The sequence below is a fragment of the Nestor notabilis genome, unplaced genomic scaffold, assembly GCF_000696875.1.
Source record: "Nestor notabilis isolate BGI_N333 unplaced genomic scaffold, ASM69687v1 scaffold1957, whole genome shotgun sequence".
NCBI classification, from domain to species: domain Eukaryota; kingdom Metazoa; phylum Chordata; class Aves; order Psittaciformes; family Psittacidae; genus Nestor; species Nestor notabilis.
The window spans coordinates 28,571-47,863 of NW_009937594.1; the positions used below are offsets into that span (position 1 = coordinate 28,571).

General features: G+C 37.0%; 1 protein-coding gene across 1 annotated transcript in view; it reads right to left on the reverse strand.

Moving 5' to 3' along the window:
* LOC104409093 (CWF19-like protein 2) overlaps window positions 1-19,293 on the reverse strand; it is a gene marked incomplete at its 3' end in the record, with an annotated part of 39,832 nt that overhangs the window by 14,421 nt on the left and 6,118 nt on the right. The window contains exons 5-8 of the mRNA XM_010018880.1: window positions 17,813-17,928; window positions 15,571-16,277; window positions 9,668-9,764; window positions 7,993-8,082 (exon numbers count right to left, since the gene is read on the reverse strand). Of these exons, the coding sequence (XP_010017182.1) occupies window positions 7,993-8,082; window positions 9,668-9,764; window positions 15,571-16,277; window positions 17,813-17,928 (1,010 nt within the window). The remainder of the gene's footprint in view (window positions 1-7,992; window positions 8,083-9,667; window positions 9,765-15,570; window positions 16,278-17,812; window positions 17,929-19,293) is intronic.

Genomic DNA, 19,293 nt, shown 5'->3' on the forward strand with positions numbered 1-19,293 from the left:
CCTTGGTCAGAGTAAACATTACTGAGCAACAACTAAAACCATCGGTGTTACCAGCGTTGTTCCCAGACTGAAATTCAAAAACACAGCACTGCACCAGCTACTGAGAAGGAGAAAAAATGACTGCTGTAGCTGAACCCAGGACACTACTGCGCCAGAACAGCTTTCCAGGGAGGTTTTTACTTTTGTTTTTTTCTTGGGCTTGGGGAGGTGTCAGATTTGTTAGGAAAATCAAAATTTACTCTGAGGAAACACAGTGAAAGAGTAGATACAGCAGTAAAAATACACAGAAATTCAACATAGAGAAAAACAGAGCTAGTAAATATGGCACCACGAGCTACAAGTGCTGCATGGCACTTGGATATGGCTTTTGCTTCTAGTGTCAAAGCATACTCCAAAGCCTTTATCAGTTTCAACTCTAAGTTATCCACTCTGCCCTTTTATACTGTTACATGTACTGAAACCAGTAAGATATTTTGCAGTATTTAGTTACTGACAGAATTTCTCCAGTACTTTTTTTTTAATTGTGAAAAACAATTTCTTATAAATTACATTCAGGAAGTTAAGCCACTTTGTCTTAATATGTTTTTATCTTATAAATAATTGTGTAATCTTCTCTTACTGACAGCAACAAAAGTATGCACTGATTACATTAAAGCTGTTCTGCAAAAGTATACCCACTTTATTATTCCCTGTTCCTGTTACAGCTAGTCAACTCTTTGTTTGGAAAACATACTTTGCTGAAGAAAGAATGGTGCAACCATCCCTCAGACAAGACTCAAGTGTGATGGAACAGAAAATGATGAGCTGAAAACATCTGAGAGTAAACAGGCCATCTGTTGCTGTATCTCCCCACCATGCGAAGTTCCAAATGAAATCACAGATTTTTATTGTGCGTTTAGTGAGGATCATTAATCCCCAGCATTCTATTTTTCATACAAGTGTTTCAGCTGTATTTTCCTGAGAAGCAGTTTTAAATATTTTTTGAATTATTCTTTATATATAAAAGGTCTAAAAGTATTACTTCAACTGTATTAAAATTCTGCAGTGGGTATGTCGCAATGAAAGGCCACTCAACCATGTGTTATTAAAACATATTACAAGTAAATTTTGAAAGCCAAACATTTTTATTACAGTAAAATATCTGTGTTTATAAACTCAGTTCTCAAACCTAAAATTAGACATGCTGGCACACCTGCACTTTTGAATGTTAATTTTCAGGGTGATTTGGTTTTCTGTGGTCTTGGGCTTGGGTTTTTTAAATGAAAAAAAAAAAAAAAAAAAACAAAAACCCACATCAGAAGCCCTGATTATTTTTCTTCTTTCACTTCCTATTCCAAGATATGAATCACTATCTAAATTTTACATGTATACACACATATATACCACCACACATGCACACACATACACACCACTTCACTTTCAGATAACTGGCTCTTTCTCCAAGGAATCATTGTCATTTTTAAGCTGTTTTTGAAAAGGCGAATCGTGAAAAAATGTGAAAAGTAAATATTCTCATTTCCCGCTATTATCATTATTGGAACCAATAGAACATCATTTCAGGTTTGTTCCACAACAGATTCCTCTCAGCTACTCCTAATGTCACATGGTTTACTTGTCTTGGGTAATAACTGTGCTGCAAATACTTTTTCTGGATAAAGATGCAGCATGTTCCATCTTGTCTCTCTTAATTGTAGAACTATATGTAATGGAATGCAATGAATTATGTTTTATCATAAATAGGTATAAGCTAAGCTGTTGGATTCAGTTTCCTTTCTGAAAAATGGTTAGCATTAATTCTTCAAGAAGAAGAAAAACTGATTTATACTGAGCTATATTCTCCAGAATTCTCTCAGTCTGGACTGTAATGCATCTCAGGGATCCAATTTAAACTTCAGACCTTCAATACATCAAGATTTGTGTTCAGATGTGGTTTCTAAGAGGAAGTGTTGCAAACCTAAGATTCCTTGTTATTTATACCCAGGAAGAATAATTAAATAAAACAGAAGCATTTAAAGTACATGAAGCATTTGATATTATGAAGGTTTTCACTAAAAGATGAGCCCTAGTTATGCCATAAAAATAGCTAAATTATATTTTCCTTGCACTACAAATCTTTTCCACCCACGATGCACAAGCAATGGATTGAAGAGTACAGATGTAACAAGTAACCTAGAAAAAGCTTTTTCCTTTGAAGCAGCATCACATCAGTCAGATGCCTACTATAAAGTAAAATACAGTGCCTGCCAAAATTGAATACTATTGCGCTACAGGTATCTTTCATGACCAAAAGGCTTCACAGAAGCACTACATACCCTTTAGGAGATTTTGGTCTGAGTTTTTTGCTCTGTCTTAAAGAATGTATAGATCTCGTAGAATATAGATAAATTTATATTTTGTGTGTGTGTATATGTATCTCTCAATCACTGTTTTATTCCTTATGCTTCAAATATACTTATTAAATGAATCATACTAGACTGAATGCTGATGGACTTTCATAGAGAATTCAGTTATTCATGGGAAGATTTGCTATGCTGAAATCATTCTTATCTGCCTTACAATTTCTCAAATGCAAGACAGAAAAGCCTGTATTCATTTCTTTCTACTTTTTCAGAACTTCACTCTCTTCTTTTAAATACCCTATGATAATATATCCTCTACTGTGTTATTTCGCTTAAAGTACTACCTTCTACCTTTCATTCAATTTTGTATTGATTTTTTATTTTAAACACAACTCATCATTATTAAGAACTGTCTCTATCAATTTCTCAGCAGAGATTACTTTCTGTTTCCTGCAGACAGTTTAATTGCTATGGAAAACAGTAACAGGCTCAGTATTGAGAAGTTTTTTTCCTATAGGCCATACTTCATTTTAAATTGAAAACAGTTTTAAAAGATGCATACACTTATACTTCATTCATCCCCCACTATTGACTGAGCATAGATTTACCTGATTTTGCATCATGTCAATATACTTCCTGATTAAAAAAATAAACACAATTAAGTCAGTTTGTAGCAACACAAAAGCAAACTCTTTTTCATTTAGCAGATTTGACTCTTACGCAAGGATTTGATTTAGCAGATTTGATTCTTATGCAGGGACCATACTGAAGGAAGTATAAGATAAACAAAATTCTGGAAAAAAAAAAAAGGAAAAGGCAAGGCACACAAATAATGTGCATCATAAATTATTTAGAATTGACATAAAGAACACTTTCTACATGCAGATTAAAACATAAAAGCAGTTATAATGGATCAAACCAAAACCCAGTATGCCTTCTCCAGCAGCAGCCAAAAGTGAATGCCTAGTGAAGACTATGAAAAGAAAGGATGCCTACAAGCATTTGTGACTCAGCAATTAAAAGCCAGGCATCATTTCTGTGCAATTCTTCAGGGATTTGTTTTTCATTAACCTGTCCAGTCTCTCTTTGAACCTACTTAAGCTCTCACCATCCACAACCTCCTGGAGCAACCACTCTGTGAAGAATCACCTTCTTTTCCACTTGTTTTCAATCTGCCTTTTCAATTTGGACTAGATGGTTGTCAGACTAGATGATCATTATAGGTCCTTTCCAACTTAAATATTCTACATTCTGCCTCTTACTCATTTAAATTTTACCTCCCATCTTTTGTACCACTAAAAACCACTGCAAATGACGGGCTTTGAAGAAGTACTAATGTTCCAGATATATGCTGTTAAGTAATAATACAGAATAAAAACATAAATTACATCAGTTATGACTAGTACTGACAATGGTAGAGGTGACATCCTCATAACCAATGCACTCATATCAAGAGCTGTGTAACACTTTCAGATAAGAGAAATACAAACTGTACTTAGAGGTAAACCATGAACATATGGAAGTTATTTTTAAATGCTGAAATCTCCACAATTTTCTGTCTCCTTACATTCAGTAAGTACTCATTTTCCTCATCTATCCTAAATAAGAAACCCTATGGTACAGCAGCCAACTCTTTAACAGCTTCACTAGGGCTCAAAGCACAACTTTGCTTTTCTCAAAATGCCCGTGACAAATTGGACATACACATCTGAAGATAACCATCACGTACTCCTATCTATTCAAATATTTAACTCCGGGTTGGGCCTTTCATACAGCCCAGATGCCTCTTTTGCATAATCACCCATCTTTTTTTAGTTCGGTAGACTCTGAAGGTTGCCTCATGCCCAAACGCAAAGGCAAAACAAATACAATCTAGATTTTAATTCATCCTCGTGACAGCATACAACTCAAGTGTGTAGGTACAGTAGCCTTTAAGGTCCCTAATTTCACTTAACAGATAGTATAACCATAATCATACTAAAATTCACAAGACTACACACTTAAGATATCCTGCAGTGAGCAACAAGGAGCTCTACCCAAGCTGAAACATCCAGACAGCATGCAACAGACACACCACACAGGTAACATCTGTCTATGGACTTTGTCAGGATGGTACATTCAGAGAAGCTGATGTGTCTCACTAGAGCTGAGCACACAAAACCAGCTGAGGCACCTATGCATTTTGCATTAGTGCCTTTAGTCACAGACTTTCCATTTACAACACACACAGAGCCTCTACCCCATGTGAGCCATCTAATCCAATGTGCCATAAATCAGGCTTGTTCAGTGTCTAGAGCACTTAAACTGTTGTTCCAACCTAATCTCATGTTTTCATCTAGAGATATTAGAATCAAAATGTTTAATTAATGTTAATAATACAGAAAATAACCTACGATGCACTTAAAAACATCAGATACTGACATATTTAGATGTGTGAAGAAATAGTAATAATTCTACCTCGTGGGCCCAGTTATCTTCTTGTTTAGTCTCATGTTCTGTTTTACAAAGCCCTGTTATTGAGGGCCTTTTCCTCAATAGAGAAAAACTTAGGGTAGCCTGATACACACTGGTGGCCTCCCACAGTCCTTCTGCTTACTGTAGAGCAGAAAATTTGTATCTTTATAGGCATTAAGCCTGATAACAGCAATACTTCTTAGCTATCCTAGCACAATTAACTAAGAAAATACTTATGATAGCACACCAGTTCAGAGACTATTAAAAAACACTTATCTTCTATTTAGGTTTCATGTATATGTGTGGGTAGATGTATATAGATATATATAGATACACACCTGTATTTATTTATAAATATTCTATTTAAAATCTACAGGAAATAAGAAGCAAAAAGTACAATTGAGAAATTAAATATTTCAGATGATCTGGAAACTGGGAGGAGGGGGAATAATGTGGAAAGACTTCAGTGAGCTAATCTCCCCAAACTACATTCCATAGTATTTTTTGCGAAATATCAAAAAACCAAGATGACAGCTACTTATAAACCTTCAAGAGGAATAAACAGAAAACCTAACCTCTTCAAACAGATTTAGAACTAACCTCTTCAAAAAAACCCACACAACTTTTACTGAAAAATTCATCTCTCAATTCATGCAAAAGAATCCCATTTATGAAGCTGCCCAAAAGCCGCAAATAAGTTAAGCACAGCTAATAAATTTTCATCTTTTCTGCACTCTGGACACATGGAAGGCCAGCAAATCAAATGTTAGACAGGTAAAATGGCTTGTAATGCATAAAAGAAACACTTCAATACCACTGAAAATGGTTTAAGGCTAAAAAGTTACTGTTTTCTTTCAGTATAAAGAGAATCCAAACGTCTTTTAGCCTGTACGTAATTTTAACCTGGATACCTTCATACACAGAAAACCTATAACATTATTATTCGTGGGTGTTCACTTCATTAATAGAAATATGAGCCTAACTACTAAGACCAAAGAAGGAAAAAAAAAATCCAAAATAAAAAAGAAAACAACTCTTCCCCAAGGAAAATTTTTGCTACTAGAAATTATCCAGTGGGGCTTACTCATGATGCAGCCACGGACTTCTGCTTCAGTATCTTTTACAATTTTCTTGCTATTCTAGGTTCAGAAAGATGCATACATCATGCTTTTTTGCTTCTTTCATCTGGAAGTACCTACTTGCAACATCTAAATGCATCGCAAACCGCAGGTCTTCAAACTACAGATAACTTTAGCCAAAATGTAAACTAGTAACAAAGTGGTCTTACGCGGATCTGTAACTGGTGAAATACATCATCTGATAAATGTACGGTTTTTAAAAATCAAACATCAGTATTCGAAAAACTGCTCTTCAAAACAGTATTTTTGTGCTTTCTTGCGGTAGAATTCTTATCTAAATCAAACTAGCTATAAAAGGTAGATTTGCCTCTATTCTCTCTCACAAACAAACAAATAAAACCAGGATTTAAGCTACCAACTGACAGTCCCTTCAACTGCAGTTTCTTCATCACTGTAAGGCAAAATAAACCAGCACTGCTGTCAAAAGAATTGATCCTGTCTCCTCTGTACAAGCCCCAGTTACCCATGCACATCCCTTATACTAGCACGAGTCTTCATTTAGTCACAACGTGAACTGAATTGGGAAATCGATCCATGTTCAATTAGTCAAGAAGGAAAAAACCTTCCTAGGGAGATGCATTTAGAATTGCCTTCATGCTTCCTGATTTATCTCCCCAGTTTTCCCAGCAGAAGTGAAAATAAGGCAAAGCCACATTTCAGGACTTTTCAACACAACACTGGCCATGCTGCTCCAAGGAACCAGAGACGGACCTGCCTGAAACAAAATGCTTCATATTTGTTACTGGTAGCAGAGGCAAAGCTATCAAACTTTGGGATCAATGAGACATCCATTTGGAAAACCACTTCTGTGGAAACTGCTTCAAGTATCTTACTTGCAATACATCTGGCTGAACTGGCTAAGGCTATCACTTGGGTGTCAATGTTATAGAAAGACTCATTCATACAGTATCAAATACATCTGCACAAATCAGCCTCTGGTGTTACAAGATGGTTTCAGAACATCTGGGTTGTTTAGATGATAAACAGCGTGATCTAATTGGCCCTTGATACACACTCTGTTTGTGTCCCAGTAGTCCAAACTCAATCTGATGCTATAAAACCAGTAGGACTGACCTGGCAATCATCACAGGATAGGATGTCACATAATACAGGCTAGAAGTAGGCACAAAACAGGCACAGATAAGGCACATTCATAAAGACAGCAAGCCTCTGAAATGTACAGGAAGACCCTCACCCTCTGGAAAGCAAGTCCTAGCAGTAATTAAAATCCAAATGACTTTGAATAGACTTCAAGAATTTCACCATGGTGTGGGGAGTCTGCCAATTTACCACAAGCCTATGAAGTTGAGCAACTTTACATCAAGTTGTGAAGAGGTTGATACTGTTCTGCATGGTGCAGTTCAAAAGCCAACCTTCATAGAATTTCAAACATAAACCATGCTGCTGTATCTGTAAGGGAATCACAGAATCACAGAATGGTTTTGGGCTGGAAGGGATCTTAAAGGTTCCAATCCCTTTGTCAAGGGACACCTTCCACTGGACTATTTGAAGTGGCAAACCATGGAAAGTCCAAAACAGCAGGACTGGCAACAGTCCTGGTTCCCAAAAACTAAAGATTGTTAGAACATTAGTTTTTGCCTAAAAGTCTCCTCTCCATCATTGAGGACAGAGCTCATAAATGAAGATATTAACCCTGTTTCCTTGTAGCTTTATCGAAGTTGGTATGGAAGAAGATTACTATCCATTTCTTGAATACCATACTTTAAAAAGAACAACATTTGAAGCACCAGCTTTTTCAGAAACATCAGAGTTATGTAACAGCCAGCAGAGTCAACATGACACACACCACGTTTATTTTTAATGGAAGAAATATCATTACTTAGAAAATATTACCAGTAAAAAAATCCTATGGAAGTTGCTAAAGAACAATGAAGAAAGTTTTGTTTACCACCAAAAAGTACAATTTGATTTGAAAAATAACTCACCTAAAATCACAACTTGTAATTTTCCTAAGTACATTTTGTGTTCTGTATAATTCAGCTGCTACCTGTATCATACCATTGTGTAGTACAAAGAAAAGAAGAATATTTTCCTCTTACCTCTCTGCCAGAATTTGTTGGAATCTGCCCTTGAGTCTCTCTCAATTTGCGAGCGTTCCGAAGCTCTGCTTGAAGTTCTGAAGCTAACTCCTTCAAGGAAGTGGTAGTACCCCATTAGTTTAACCATTTAAAACTTACAGAAACCTTATATCTGATTAAATACTCATTCCATTTCTTTGTGTTTTGGTTATTTTTTTAACTCTAATGACATGAAAGACTAAAGAAAGCATGTCAATATATTTCACACAATTTCTTACCGGAGAGAAAAGAAAAAAATAATGTTCAGAACAGAGGCATCTAAAGTACAGAAATATATATTGTCATTAAAAAAACAGAAAAACTATGCTTAAACATTATTCAGTTATACTAACAAACACTTTGTATAGCTAAGCTTAGGTACTACTTTATATATAGGAAGCTAAACAAGGAAGCCTGAACACACCAAGTGTATAACTTTTCCAGGTTATGCTACGTATTCCTTCGTAATAGGTCTAAGGAAATATCCCTCAGACATTTTTATTATGCAGTTTTTCTTATCTCTTGACACCACATGCCCAACTGTGACACTTAAAACCTTACTTTGGGTACTAAAATGGATGAGAAGTGGAAAACAAGAACTGTTTACAGTCTTGTGTGAATTGCTTTCATCCATCTGTTTATCAAGTAAATAAAATCATTTTAGAATACCTCAGTTTGTAAGAAGTGCTAGGTCACAACTTATCAGCCTATAAGAAATACAACCATATATACTCTGAACACTTTGCCAGTTTCATTGATTGGACTCCAACAATCAAGCCAATACTTGCTGCCCCAAAATTAAATCATTTGATCAACACCAAGCAGCAAGTCAGTAACAAAAATAGATTCAGAATTCATTTGTCCCACATGGTCAACCTTAACCTCTGGCCACCAGAACATGCTGTTACACCACCATCTGTTCGGGACTTGTTTAAACAAGCTGCATTTTCAATCTGGTCAAAGAAAGCCCATGAAAAAATATTTAAAGAGCAACACGGCAAAGATTAGTTTATTTATTATGTATGCTGTGGTTGTCTGATGTTTGTGAAGTTTTGTTTGGGTTTTCGATTGCTTTTATTTCTTATTTTTTATTTTTTACTTAGGCTAATTCAGAGTGCCTGTGTTGAAAAACTGTACATATAAAATTAACAGTATTATTAGCAGTTGTTCTCATTGCAGAGCTGGATGCAATGGCCTTTGTGGTTCCTTTTCAGTTTTTGCATTTCCATATCATAATTAGTAACTATACTTATACAATCAGATCTACAGGCCACAAACATCTACTTGTGATAAAGCCGATGCAATAACAAAAGCACCAGACACGCCCTGTGCTGTGACACAGACTGGTAGCTTTGTAGTTTTCACCTGCTACCTGCTTGATCAAGACATTAAATACTATAACAAAGGCACAGAACAACTGGGTTTGGATATGCTGCCTAGCCTACAAAACCTGGGGACCTGAACCTCTATTCTAGTCCAAGAACCACTGCATTTAAAATAGAAGTTACAGTAAAAGCAGTATGTTCAAGTCCTAACTGATCAAATTCTGCAGGACGTTATTTGCTTGAATACTTTTTTTTCTTTTTTAAACAACTAAATCACTGTGAGCTTTCAAGAAAATTTGCAGTAAATCATAACAATTTTTCATAGGCATTACCATGTCTCCCATGAGCTCTGCTTTCACAATCCTCGCTCCCAGTTTGTTCATCTCCTCTTCAGTAAGGATCCGAGGTGGCTCATTATTTGATGTGTTTCTGTAAAACACCAACAGCACTAAACCCATAGAAAAACAATGCCATGTTTACCTGTGTAATTAAATATTATATGCTTACTGTACTGGTACATATGCCCCATCCATGCAAGTGTTCAAGGCCAGGTTGGACAGGGCTTTGAGCAACCTGGTCTAGTGCAAGGTGTCCCTGCCCACGGCTGGCAGGTTGGAACTAGATGATCTCTAAGGTTCACTCCAACCCAAACCATTCTATGATTCTATGATACGCTCCTATTGTCAAAATAAATGGTAAACAATATATATTTGATATATATATAGATTTACAGTCAGAAGTTGCTAATGACTCTGAAATCGAAAATCTTTAACAAAAATTTTTATGGCTTCTTTTACTTTGAGATCAATTAAAAAGAAACGCACTATCTACAAACATTTTATCGGCATGAAAAAATAGTCAAGATCTAGTAGCAGCTATAAGCAGAGACAAAAAATTAAGGGAAATAGGAGCAGAAAGAGTAATTTAAACTCACTCTGTGATTCTCCTTTCTGGCTCTGGTCATACTTTTACATTTCAGCTCCAGCAACATCGCCCATTTCCCAGTTCTTCTCCTGAATGCCAAATAGCCTTCCACTTCTTGAAAACTGCTTATATGCCCATCCTTATCTACTCACAGTACAATATTTGCTTCTGAAGACATTATGGCTGATAGGGTAAAGTTTCCTCAGAAAAATAACTGGTACCATTTTTACAATGTGAAGGCTCCCTAGATAAGCTACAACTAGTAATAAACAGTATTGTATCTTAAATTGAATATTAAAAGGTTTGTATGATTATAAATAAGGTCTCTAAGAATTATTGCAAAGAGTTATCAAACAAGTTTGGCTTTTTTTCCCTCTAACCCCAGGAAAAATTAAAACCTACTAACTCCAAGTAAAATATCTAACACAAGAGAGGCATAAGAATACAGTTACAATGTTAATTCCTGATATTAAACAGAGAATTCATTCACTACTCAATCTGATTAAACCCTGTAGGAATTGAAGAATGGAAGAACTCTGAAGATGGTGTCATCTTTAACTGTCAGATCTCCCCAGCCCTGAGGAAATTACTAAAGTTACTTTTATCTGTTTTGAAGATGGCTAATCCAAAAGCCCAAAATCTCAGCAGAAACTTTTACATTAAAAAACTCAGAGATAAAGTTCTCACTTCTCCTTAACCTGTATTTTTCAAGACAAGGCAGACTATTTCAGTAAAAGGGAGCATGAGGTCTTTATTACTTCATTCGTGCTTTTTTTAAGCAGTGGTAGCACTTGAATCATCATGTGAACTTCCTGAGACTAGAGACATTGGTTTGATTTGCTTTTTATCTTGTCTCAAATTCAACTCTGAGGAAGTCACGTTATTAAGTGTGATTTTCAGCAAACACTAGCTCGATGGACCTTTCCTCTGGGGAGAACTCTTGTACATCCAATCAGCACTTTTAATTAACCTGTGTCATAACTGTCCAAAACACTTTGATTTGTAGGCTGAAGAAACTCTTTCTGTGCTTTAGAAGGAATAAAACTTAAAAGGTACATTGTCAGCGTGAGAGATGAGGAATTGAACCAGCAACACCTACTAATCCAAGCCTTCACGTCAGTGAAGATTTAGTTTTTGTGACTGGCTGAAACCACTGCTGGAAGCGTATATGTATTACAAGACTTGAAACCTTAGGAAAAAAAAAGAAAGCAGCAGCTTATAAATTACTCCCAGAAGATAACTACCCCCACACACACACATTCAAACATGAAATGTTCCAGAAGCCAGGATTTTCTACAAAAAAAAAAGACAATTCTCACTGAAGGAAACAGGAAGAAAGGTCTCAAACACACAGAAGGTTAGGAGTTAAGAGTCACTTATAAAAAAACCCTGGAAATAAGTAAGTCAATAAGGAGATGCTATATAGTTTTCCAGGCCTAACTAATCTCCACTTTACTAATAAAACAGCTCAGTAATTATATTGGCTAAGAAATATGATTAAAATATCAAAGATGCACAGTAGGGTTTAACAGTACTAAAACATAAAACACATGCAAAAGAAAATAACAGCTAAATGTAGTTTCTGTGCTTAGTTCTTTTCTTTGAGGAAAAGAATTATCTTTTCTACCACAATAATCAAACTTGTTGAATAAGCAAACCACTTCCTTACACCATCTATATTCCCAAAGTTTACAGATCTGTCCAATTACAATTAGCATTGCACTTAATACGTGTAGTAACCAAAAGCTGAAATGTACAGGTTTTGTACTTGCAGCTAAAAAAAAAGAAAGCGAACCACTTTTAACAAAACAAAACCCAACCAACCTACCAAAGAAAGATTGTAAATGACTAGTTGCTTCTGTTCATAGACTCATGGAACGGTTTGGGCTGGGACAGACCTTAAGGATCATCTAGTTCCATCCCTCCACCATGGGCAGGGACACCTTCCACTAGACGAGGCAGCACATTTTTAAGCTATTTTAAGACAACAATAATGAAGCAATGGATAATGAAGCAATGGTATGACTAATTTCTAACTCAGTAATTACATGCTCTACTAGGTCTTGCTGGGATGGATTTTATGTTCTTCATAGCAGCCCATATGGTGCTGTCCTTTGGACTTCACTGATGACGGTGTTGGTAGCACACCAGTGTTCTGGTTGTTGCTGAGCAGTGCTTACATACGCTTGAGGCTTTCTCTGGTTCTCACCACGTATCCCCAGCAAGTAGCCTCAGGTGGGCAAGAAGCTAGGAGGGGACACAGCCAGGAGAGCTGACCTTAACTGGCCAAAGGGCTATTCCATGCCAAGTAACATCATGCTCAGCAACAAATATTGGTGTGTGCAGTTTCCAAAGCAGCTGCTGCTCAGAGACTGGCTGAGCATCAGTCTGCTCATGGGAGGTGGTGACTGACTGCCTGCCTTTGCATCACTTGTTTTTGTCTCTTTCACAGAATCACAGAATAGTTAGGGCTGGAAAGGACCTCAAGATTATCTAGTTTCCTTCACTTATTAAACTGTCTTTATCCAATACATGGACTTTTCTCCCTTTTACTCTTCTGATTACCTCTGCAGGAGAGACAGGGAGCAAGCAGATGGGTACGCACTTAGTTGCTTGATGTGGTCAACACAGAACACACACATAGCAACAGCCGACATACCACCTCCTCCCCCTGCCTTGAAAAAAAGAACTAAAATAAAAAGCACAAGGTGCAGGGTTTTCACACAGTTTCTCTCACTCAATCTCTGCATTTTGGACAATCAGCAGTCAAAACCAGTAGTTCACCACAGTTAAATAAAGCATACAGAGCCTTGGGCGACATAGTTTAGTGTGTGGTGTCCCTGCTCATGGCAGGGGGGTTGGAACTAGATGATCTTAAGGTCCTTTCCAACCCAAACCATTCTATGATTCTATGATTCTGTGATACTGGATGTCCGGATTCCTACTTGCCATCAGCTGTACAACACAGATACTAGATCTTGCGTTCTCCTTCTGGAGGTCATGGAGAAAACAATGCTGAGAATGAAGGTAGACTTGCTAAAGGATTATATGTCATTTACACAGATTATTTGCTGCTAATCAGTGAGTATTGGGGTGGCTTTTTAAAAGTGCATGATATCAAGATGAAGGATAAGATTCTAACCATGCATAATTGTGACTTTTTATGTGCGCAAAAAAGAAGCTTCTTAACAGGGTGGGGGTTTTCCAGATACCCATTTCTGAGTGTATATTTTCATGGCATCTGTGCCTGTACTGCAATGCAGATGCACCCTCCCAGCTCACCACAGCATCCCTCCTTACGTGAACACCTACATTCCCTTGTGGAAAGCAATGTACTACCCAAAGCAGGCAGAAAATAACTGTGGATAGTGCAGACCCTGTACCTGAACAAAGTCAGGAACAAACCAGGACTCAAAAACTGCTGAAGTCTCATAGGCCCCAGCTCAGATATGTCGTATGTCACTCTAATCAGAAGTTTACAAAGTACATTTAAGTGGTAAACCCCAGGCACTTCAAGGCAATATCTATTTGGCCAATATCCAGAAAAACAAAGAGGATTGGTAAATTCAAACATCTACTGTCTCATCAGGCTTAATGCTACAAGATCTTTTTTTCAGAGTAACTGAAACAAATATAAACACGTATTTCTCATTCTCCAGCAAAGTAACACTCAGGCAACTACTAAACAATAAAACAAGACATGACAAACATGAGTGGGACTTGCCATAGTCACATACAAACTATTTGCCAGAATCAGGTACTACTCCTGCTCTGATGTATAGTCAAACTCACGCTTTTTTAAAGAAATAAATAAATAAATTAGATTAAGCAAACATCATGCAAATAAATTATTTCCCTGCTATTGAAGAAAATGTAAATTCCATTGGCCCTTGTCAAAGTAGAAAACACAGCAAGTAAAATCTGGAAAAAATACCCAACTTGTTCAATACAGAGAATTGTGCAGACTAAGCTGCCTGTGTCTGGTTAGTCACACAGGACTCATTAAATTTACAATTTTGCAATGAGATATCTGCAAGTACTACATGTAGGAACTGTTATAAATAAAATAAGTACCTTTAAAGTATTGTCCAGTTATTAGAATCCAACAATTCAATATTAAAAGTAAATTCATAATGCCGCTGCAAAATTTTCTATGCAAATAACTGACATAAACACATAAAAAAGAGGAATTATACCTGGTAATATTTAATCAAATGCTGTTTCCAAATATATATTACAAAATGGTTTGGGTTGGAAGGGGCCCTAAAGATCATCTAGTTATAACTCCCCTGCCATGAGCAGGGACACCTTCCACTAGACCAGGTTACTCAAAGCCCTGTCCAACCTGGCCTTGAACACTTCCAGATATCATCCTTCTTACATACTCCAACCAAGAACAGTCACATATTCAGCTTTCTCAAACAACTAAATAACACCATCCTGACTCTAAAATACTTTTGCACATGCGTACCTATTATTGGAAAGATCTGAAGGAAAACATTCACAGTAATAACTCCACTGAAAGAACCAGCAAGCTGGTAATACTGGAGAACACATGGCCTCGAGTAGAGAAAAGCTCAGTTCTCTACGACTTACTTTCCTGATGACCCCTCCTTACTGCTCTTAGTTGTATTTCCTACCACATACTGGTTTGCATTTCCCTTCCCATTCCTATTCATCTTCCCTCTTTTCCATAGAAATGCACTTCTGTAGTCAATACCTTCTACTATTTTTCATATGCTACTACTTTAGCCTATGAGTTCATCTCACAGGTGGCAAAGCTATCCCTGGCTGTATTAATTATTTCAGGTTATAGTCAGCATGTTCTAACATTTCAAGTTTGATTTTATAAATTCAACCACAGTTAAGATACTGGTTTGTAGGCTTTTTGCCTAAGAGATTAATTTACTGCAGCGTGAACTGAAAGAAGCAGGAAATAATCATTAGCAATTCTCAGATATGCTGAGACAAGTCAAGTAGGAGTCCATCACTTCTACAGTGATCCATTTTAGCTGCCCCAGCTGGGAGGCTAGCCTTTTCCTAACTAAAAAGATCTCATATAATGGGAAGTGGTGGAATCACCATCCCTGGAAGTGTTCAAAATACATGTAGATGAGGCCCTCAGTGATATGGTTTCATGGTGGTCTTGGCAGTCCTGGGGTAAAGGTTGGATTGATGATCTTAAAAGTCTCTTCTAACCCAGTTGATTCTATGATTATGATTCTATGATTATAATACTGTCACAAGGAAGATAGAGTACACCTTGCCATGAAAAACACAGCAAAGATAAGTAAAGATGGTTGTCAAATACCTAGAACCCGATGCTTTACTGTCAGATAATGTTTGTTTCTTCCCGGAGATATCGCTTGGGTACTCCTGATGCAATCTCTCTTTTACATCACTTGGAGTTCTTTCCCCACTATTGTCATGGACTTGCTCCTTAGTACCTGATGATTTTTGATCAGACATTGATTTCTCATTGTTGTCTTCTCTGCGTGTTTTGGTCCACAGTGCAATATCCTCACACGGTTTTTGGAAACGGCTACTCAAAGAGCTATGAACAGTCAGTCTGGAAGAGGACTGCTGTGACTCATAGATTCTAGGTGAAGAAGATAAATCATCTTCAGAGGGTTTCAGAAATCTGTGTTTCATGTTGTTTAGAGATGAACTCTTTACCTGACTTCGTTTTTCATTGGAATATTGTTCTGCTTTGGAGCCTCTCAATACCGAGTCTGTGCTACTGCGTCCATGTCCTTGGTCTTCTCTTGGCGTATCTCTTTTGTAATCTCTGTCTTCTTGCACCCATTCCTTGCCATACTTCTCCCTAGTATAGCCCCCAAATGTGTTCCTGTTCCTAGCATCTTCACCTCGTGTCTCCTTTTTCATATACCGTTCTTTCTTCTCTTTCTCACTTTCTGAATAGTCAGGTTTCTTCCATCTTCCACTTCCATAATAATTTTCCTTTCTGGATGCAACTTTTTCAGCTTCATCTAATCGTGACTGAAATATCTCCATTGACTGCAAGAAAGAATAAAAAAAGTCATACTGCTTTTAAGACCATGGGGTATTGTGAAGCATCCTACAAAGTATTAAAAGCAAGGCACCATTCTGTGAAAATGAATCACAGTGCAAGGGGCAAGGCATGGAGTGGAAAGGAAGACCAGTATGAAAAAGGCACTTTAGAGCCTCATGTCTAAGATACCCTGCTAGGAAGCCTTTCTGATACCTTCTCTTGGACTATTTCTAACTTTCATCCCATGGCTCTAAAGTAAGGTGCTAAAGCCCTCCTGAGAACAGGGACCAGAGCCTCAGAATTGTCTCTTCCTGACAAGCTGGAAATTCAGGGCTTGAGCAAGGAAGAAAGGCTTCCTCTTTCTTACTCATGAACTTTGCATTTATGCTCACCAGATGCTCAGCTTCTATAGAAGCAATGCATATTCCCACTAAACCACTTTGCAATCTAGCTTAACTATTAAATACACAGGAGAGTGGGTGCAAAATCTTGAGCTTCGAAGAGTCTTTGAACAACTGTCTGGCTTTCTGGATAAATATTCTATCCATTAGGCAATTATGCAAAACACAGACTGCTCTTCTTCCCTCTTCTGAGCTGCAAATCCAGCAATTACATTTATTCCCATCAAAACATTACAAACTGAAGCAAGTCAGACAAGGATCTCTTTTGATCACTGTCCCCCACTTCAGCAGCCACAGTAGTTGATGCTGTTTGAACTCCAGCTTCTTGAGAAAGATTCTTAAAATTAATATTCTTTACAATCACTTGTATTGAATAATTTCTACCAGCACTGACTATGTTAGGTTCATCACTATGATTCAGTTCAAAGACAAAGTATGGAGTCATAGTGTCTTATCCAAGATTTCCACAACCAAACTAGCCTTATCGAAAAGCCCACAGAAAACCCAAATTAACACTATGGCCAAAATTCAACACCTCACACCTTCAACGAATGGTTTAAAAATCAAGAATGTAATATGGGGGGGAGGGGGAGGGAAGTTTGAAGACTTAATATTGTTATTCCAGACTGCTTTATTAAAAATAAATTTTGATGACTTTTAAACCCTTCAGAAGAAAGAAGCTTTTTCTGTATATCTGGACTGAGCAGAACACAAGTGGCCAGAAGATTCATACTCAGTAAAATTTGACACAGCTCTCCAAGTTATCCTGGCATTTTTGTTACCCTCAACATGTATTATTATCCCGTATGTGCCTGAGTACAAAATATGTTTTCTAGTATATATCGTAATTTTGGAAGCACTCAGGTACTTTGAAACTGGGATTATTTGAACCTCCTGATGTAGAAGGTATGTGTTTTAAACTTGCTAAGGAATCACACAAATTAAAAAATATTTAACAAAAAAGGTATAAAAAGCTGGGCAGCTATAACCTCTTCATCACTTGAGAGAAGCTTCAGAGGCTCTTTTTTCCTACTTCTTTCTCTATGTCTTACAGTACATGGTCCGTATTTTGCCTTCAGATGAAAATAACCTCTTCCAAGCATCTATTAGTATGAAAAGATTTAGTTGAAGATCCTTACCCCATATCTCTCAGCAACAATTTCCTCAAAATTTCGTTTCTCTCTCTCAGCCTGCTCCTTCATCCTTTGGTATGATTTTCGTAACCAGCTTAATCCAGCGTCTTCTACAACTGTAACTAAAGTAGAAAACAATGAGAGGTCACAGTCTTATATCTCCATAGTTACTCCTATTTAACCTTTCTCTGTACAAGACATTAAGCCTTAACTTAATGTAAAAATTGAAGGGGTGCAAAAGAAAAATAGGAAGAATATATTAATACAATTACATGTTTTTATAAGTTAATGCTGGATATACTTTGCAATACACTGATTTAATTTAAGCTTATGCTGGATAGACCTCAGTAGTACACTGATTTAATTTAAGCTTCTCCGTTTTACCATAGAATATAACAAGCAGTTTCCAAGAGGGTTTTGAGGCAGTTTTGAGGGTGGTGAGGCCCTGGAATAGGTTGCCCAAGGAAGTTGTGAATGCTCCAACCCTGGCGATGTTCAAGGCCAGGCTGGACAGAGCCTTGGGCAACACAGTTTAGTCCGAGGTGTCCCTGCTCATGGCAGGGGGGTTGGAACTAGATGATCTTAAGGTCCTTGCCAACCCTAACTATTCTATGATTCTAAGATAGGAGTAGCAAATTAGAAGTTCTGGGTTTTTTTATGAAATTAAAGAACCTTCTTACTGTTTCCACTTCCTGTATCCATTCTTTGACATATCCCTTATTTACAGACAAGTGCATTCCCGTTCTCAGAAAATTTATGAGTAATTCATTACTTTCCATTTGAGATCCTAGCAGAGGTCTTAACATTCAGAACACATACTCACTTACGCCTGTCACCTCTTACAGATCACTGATCTGTGACTCCTAAAAGTAAGCATGAAGTTTGCAAGACAGCCTATCCACAAGTAAAGGCTCCCAAAGAGAGAAAATCCAGGGACCCTACTCTTCCCTGTTGACAAAATACAAGGACCCTTCTTACCACATACTAAACACTTCATGACATTATGGAAAACATTTTTCTAACTGCTCTTGCTAGAAACAGGCAGAATAGCCCTAAGGTAAGGAAAAAAGTGAAAAGGTTAGAGAAATTACATTTTTCACAAACTGAATCTGTAATGTACTTCATTTTAATGTGACTCAGATTTCTGTGGCTGAATATTTTAAAACTATAATTTGTGTAATGGAACAAAAGGAAGCAAATGAGATGACAACAATTTATCTTGTCTTGGTTAAATCATATTCTCCTTCAATTAGTTCAAAATGGAGAATTTCTGTAAAGATGTTGAAGGTCAAACCACTCAAGATTAAAAAACAGTGAAGAGAAATTCTGCAAAACAACATACTATGATACTCACCCAATATTCACTATTGAATTTTCATCCAGATTTTATTTTATTATACATTACTCATAATCCCTTTACATCAAGATTAGTAGTAACTTGTTAGCAACATAGAGACTGGAGACAGAATTTTAAGATTCACACTACA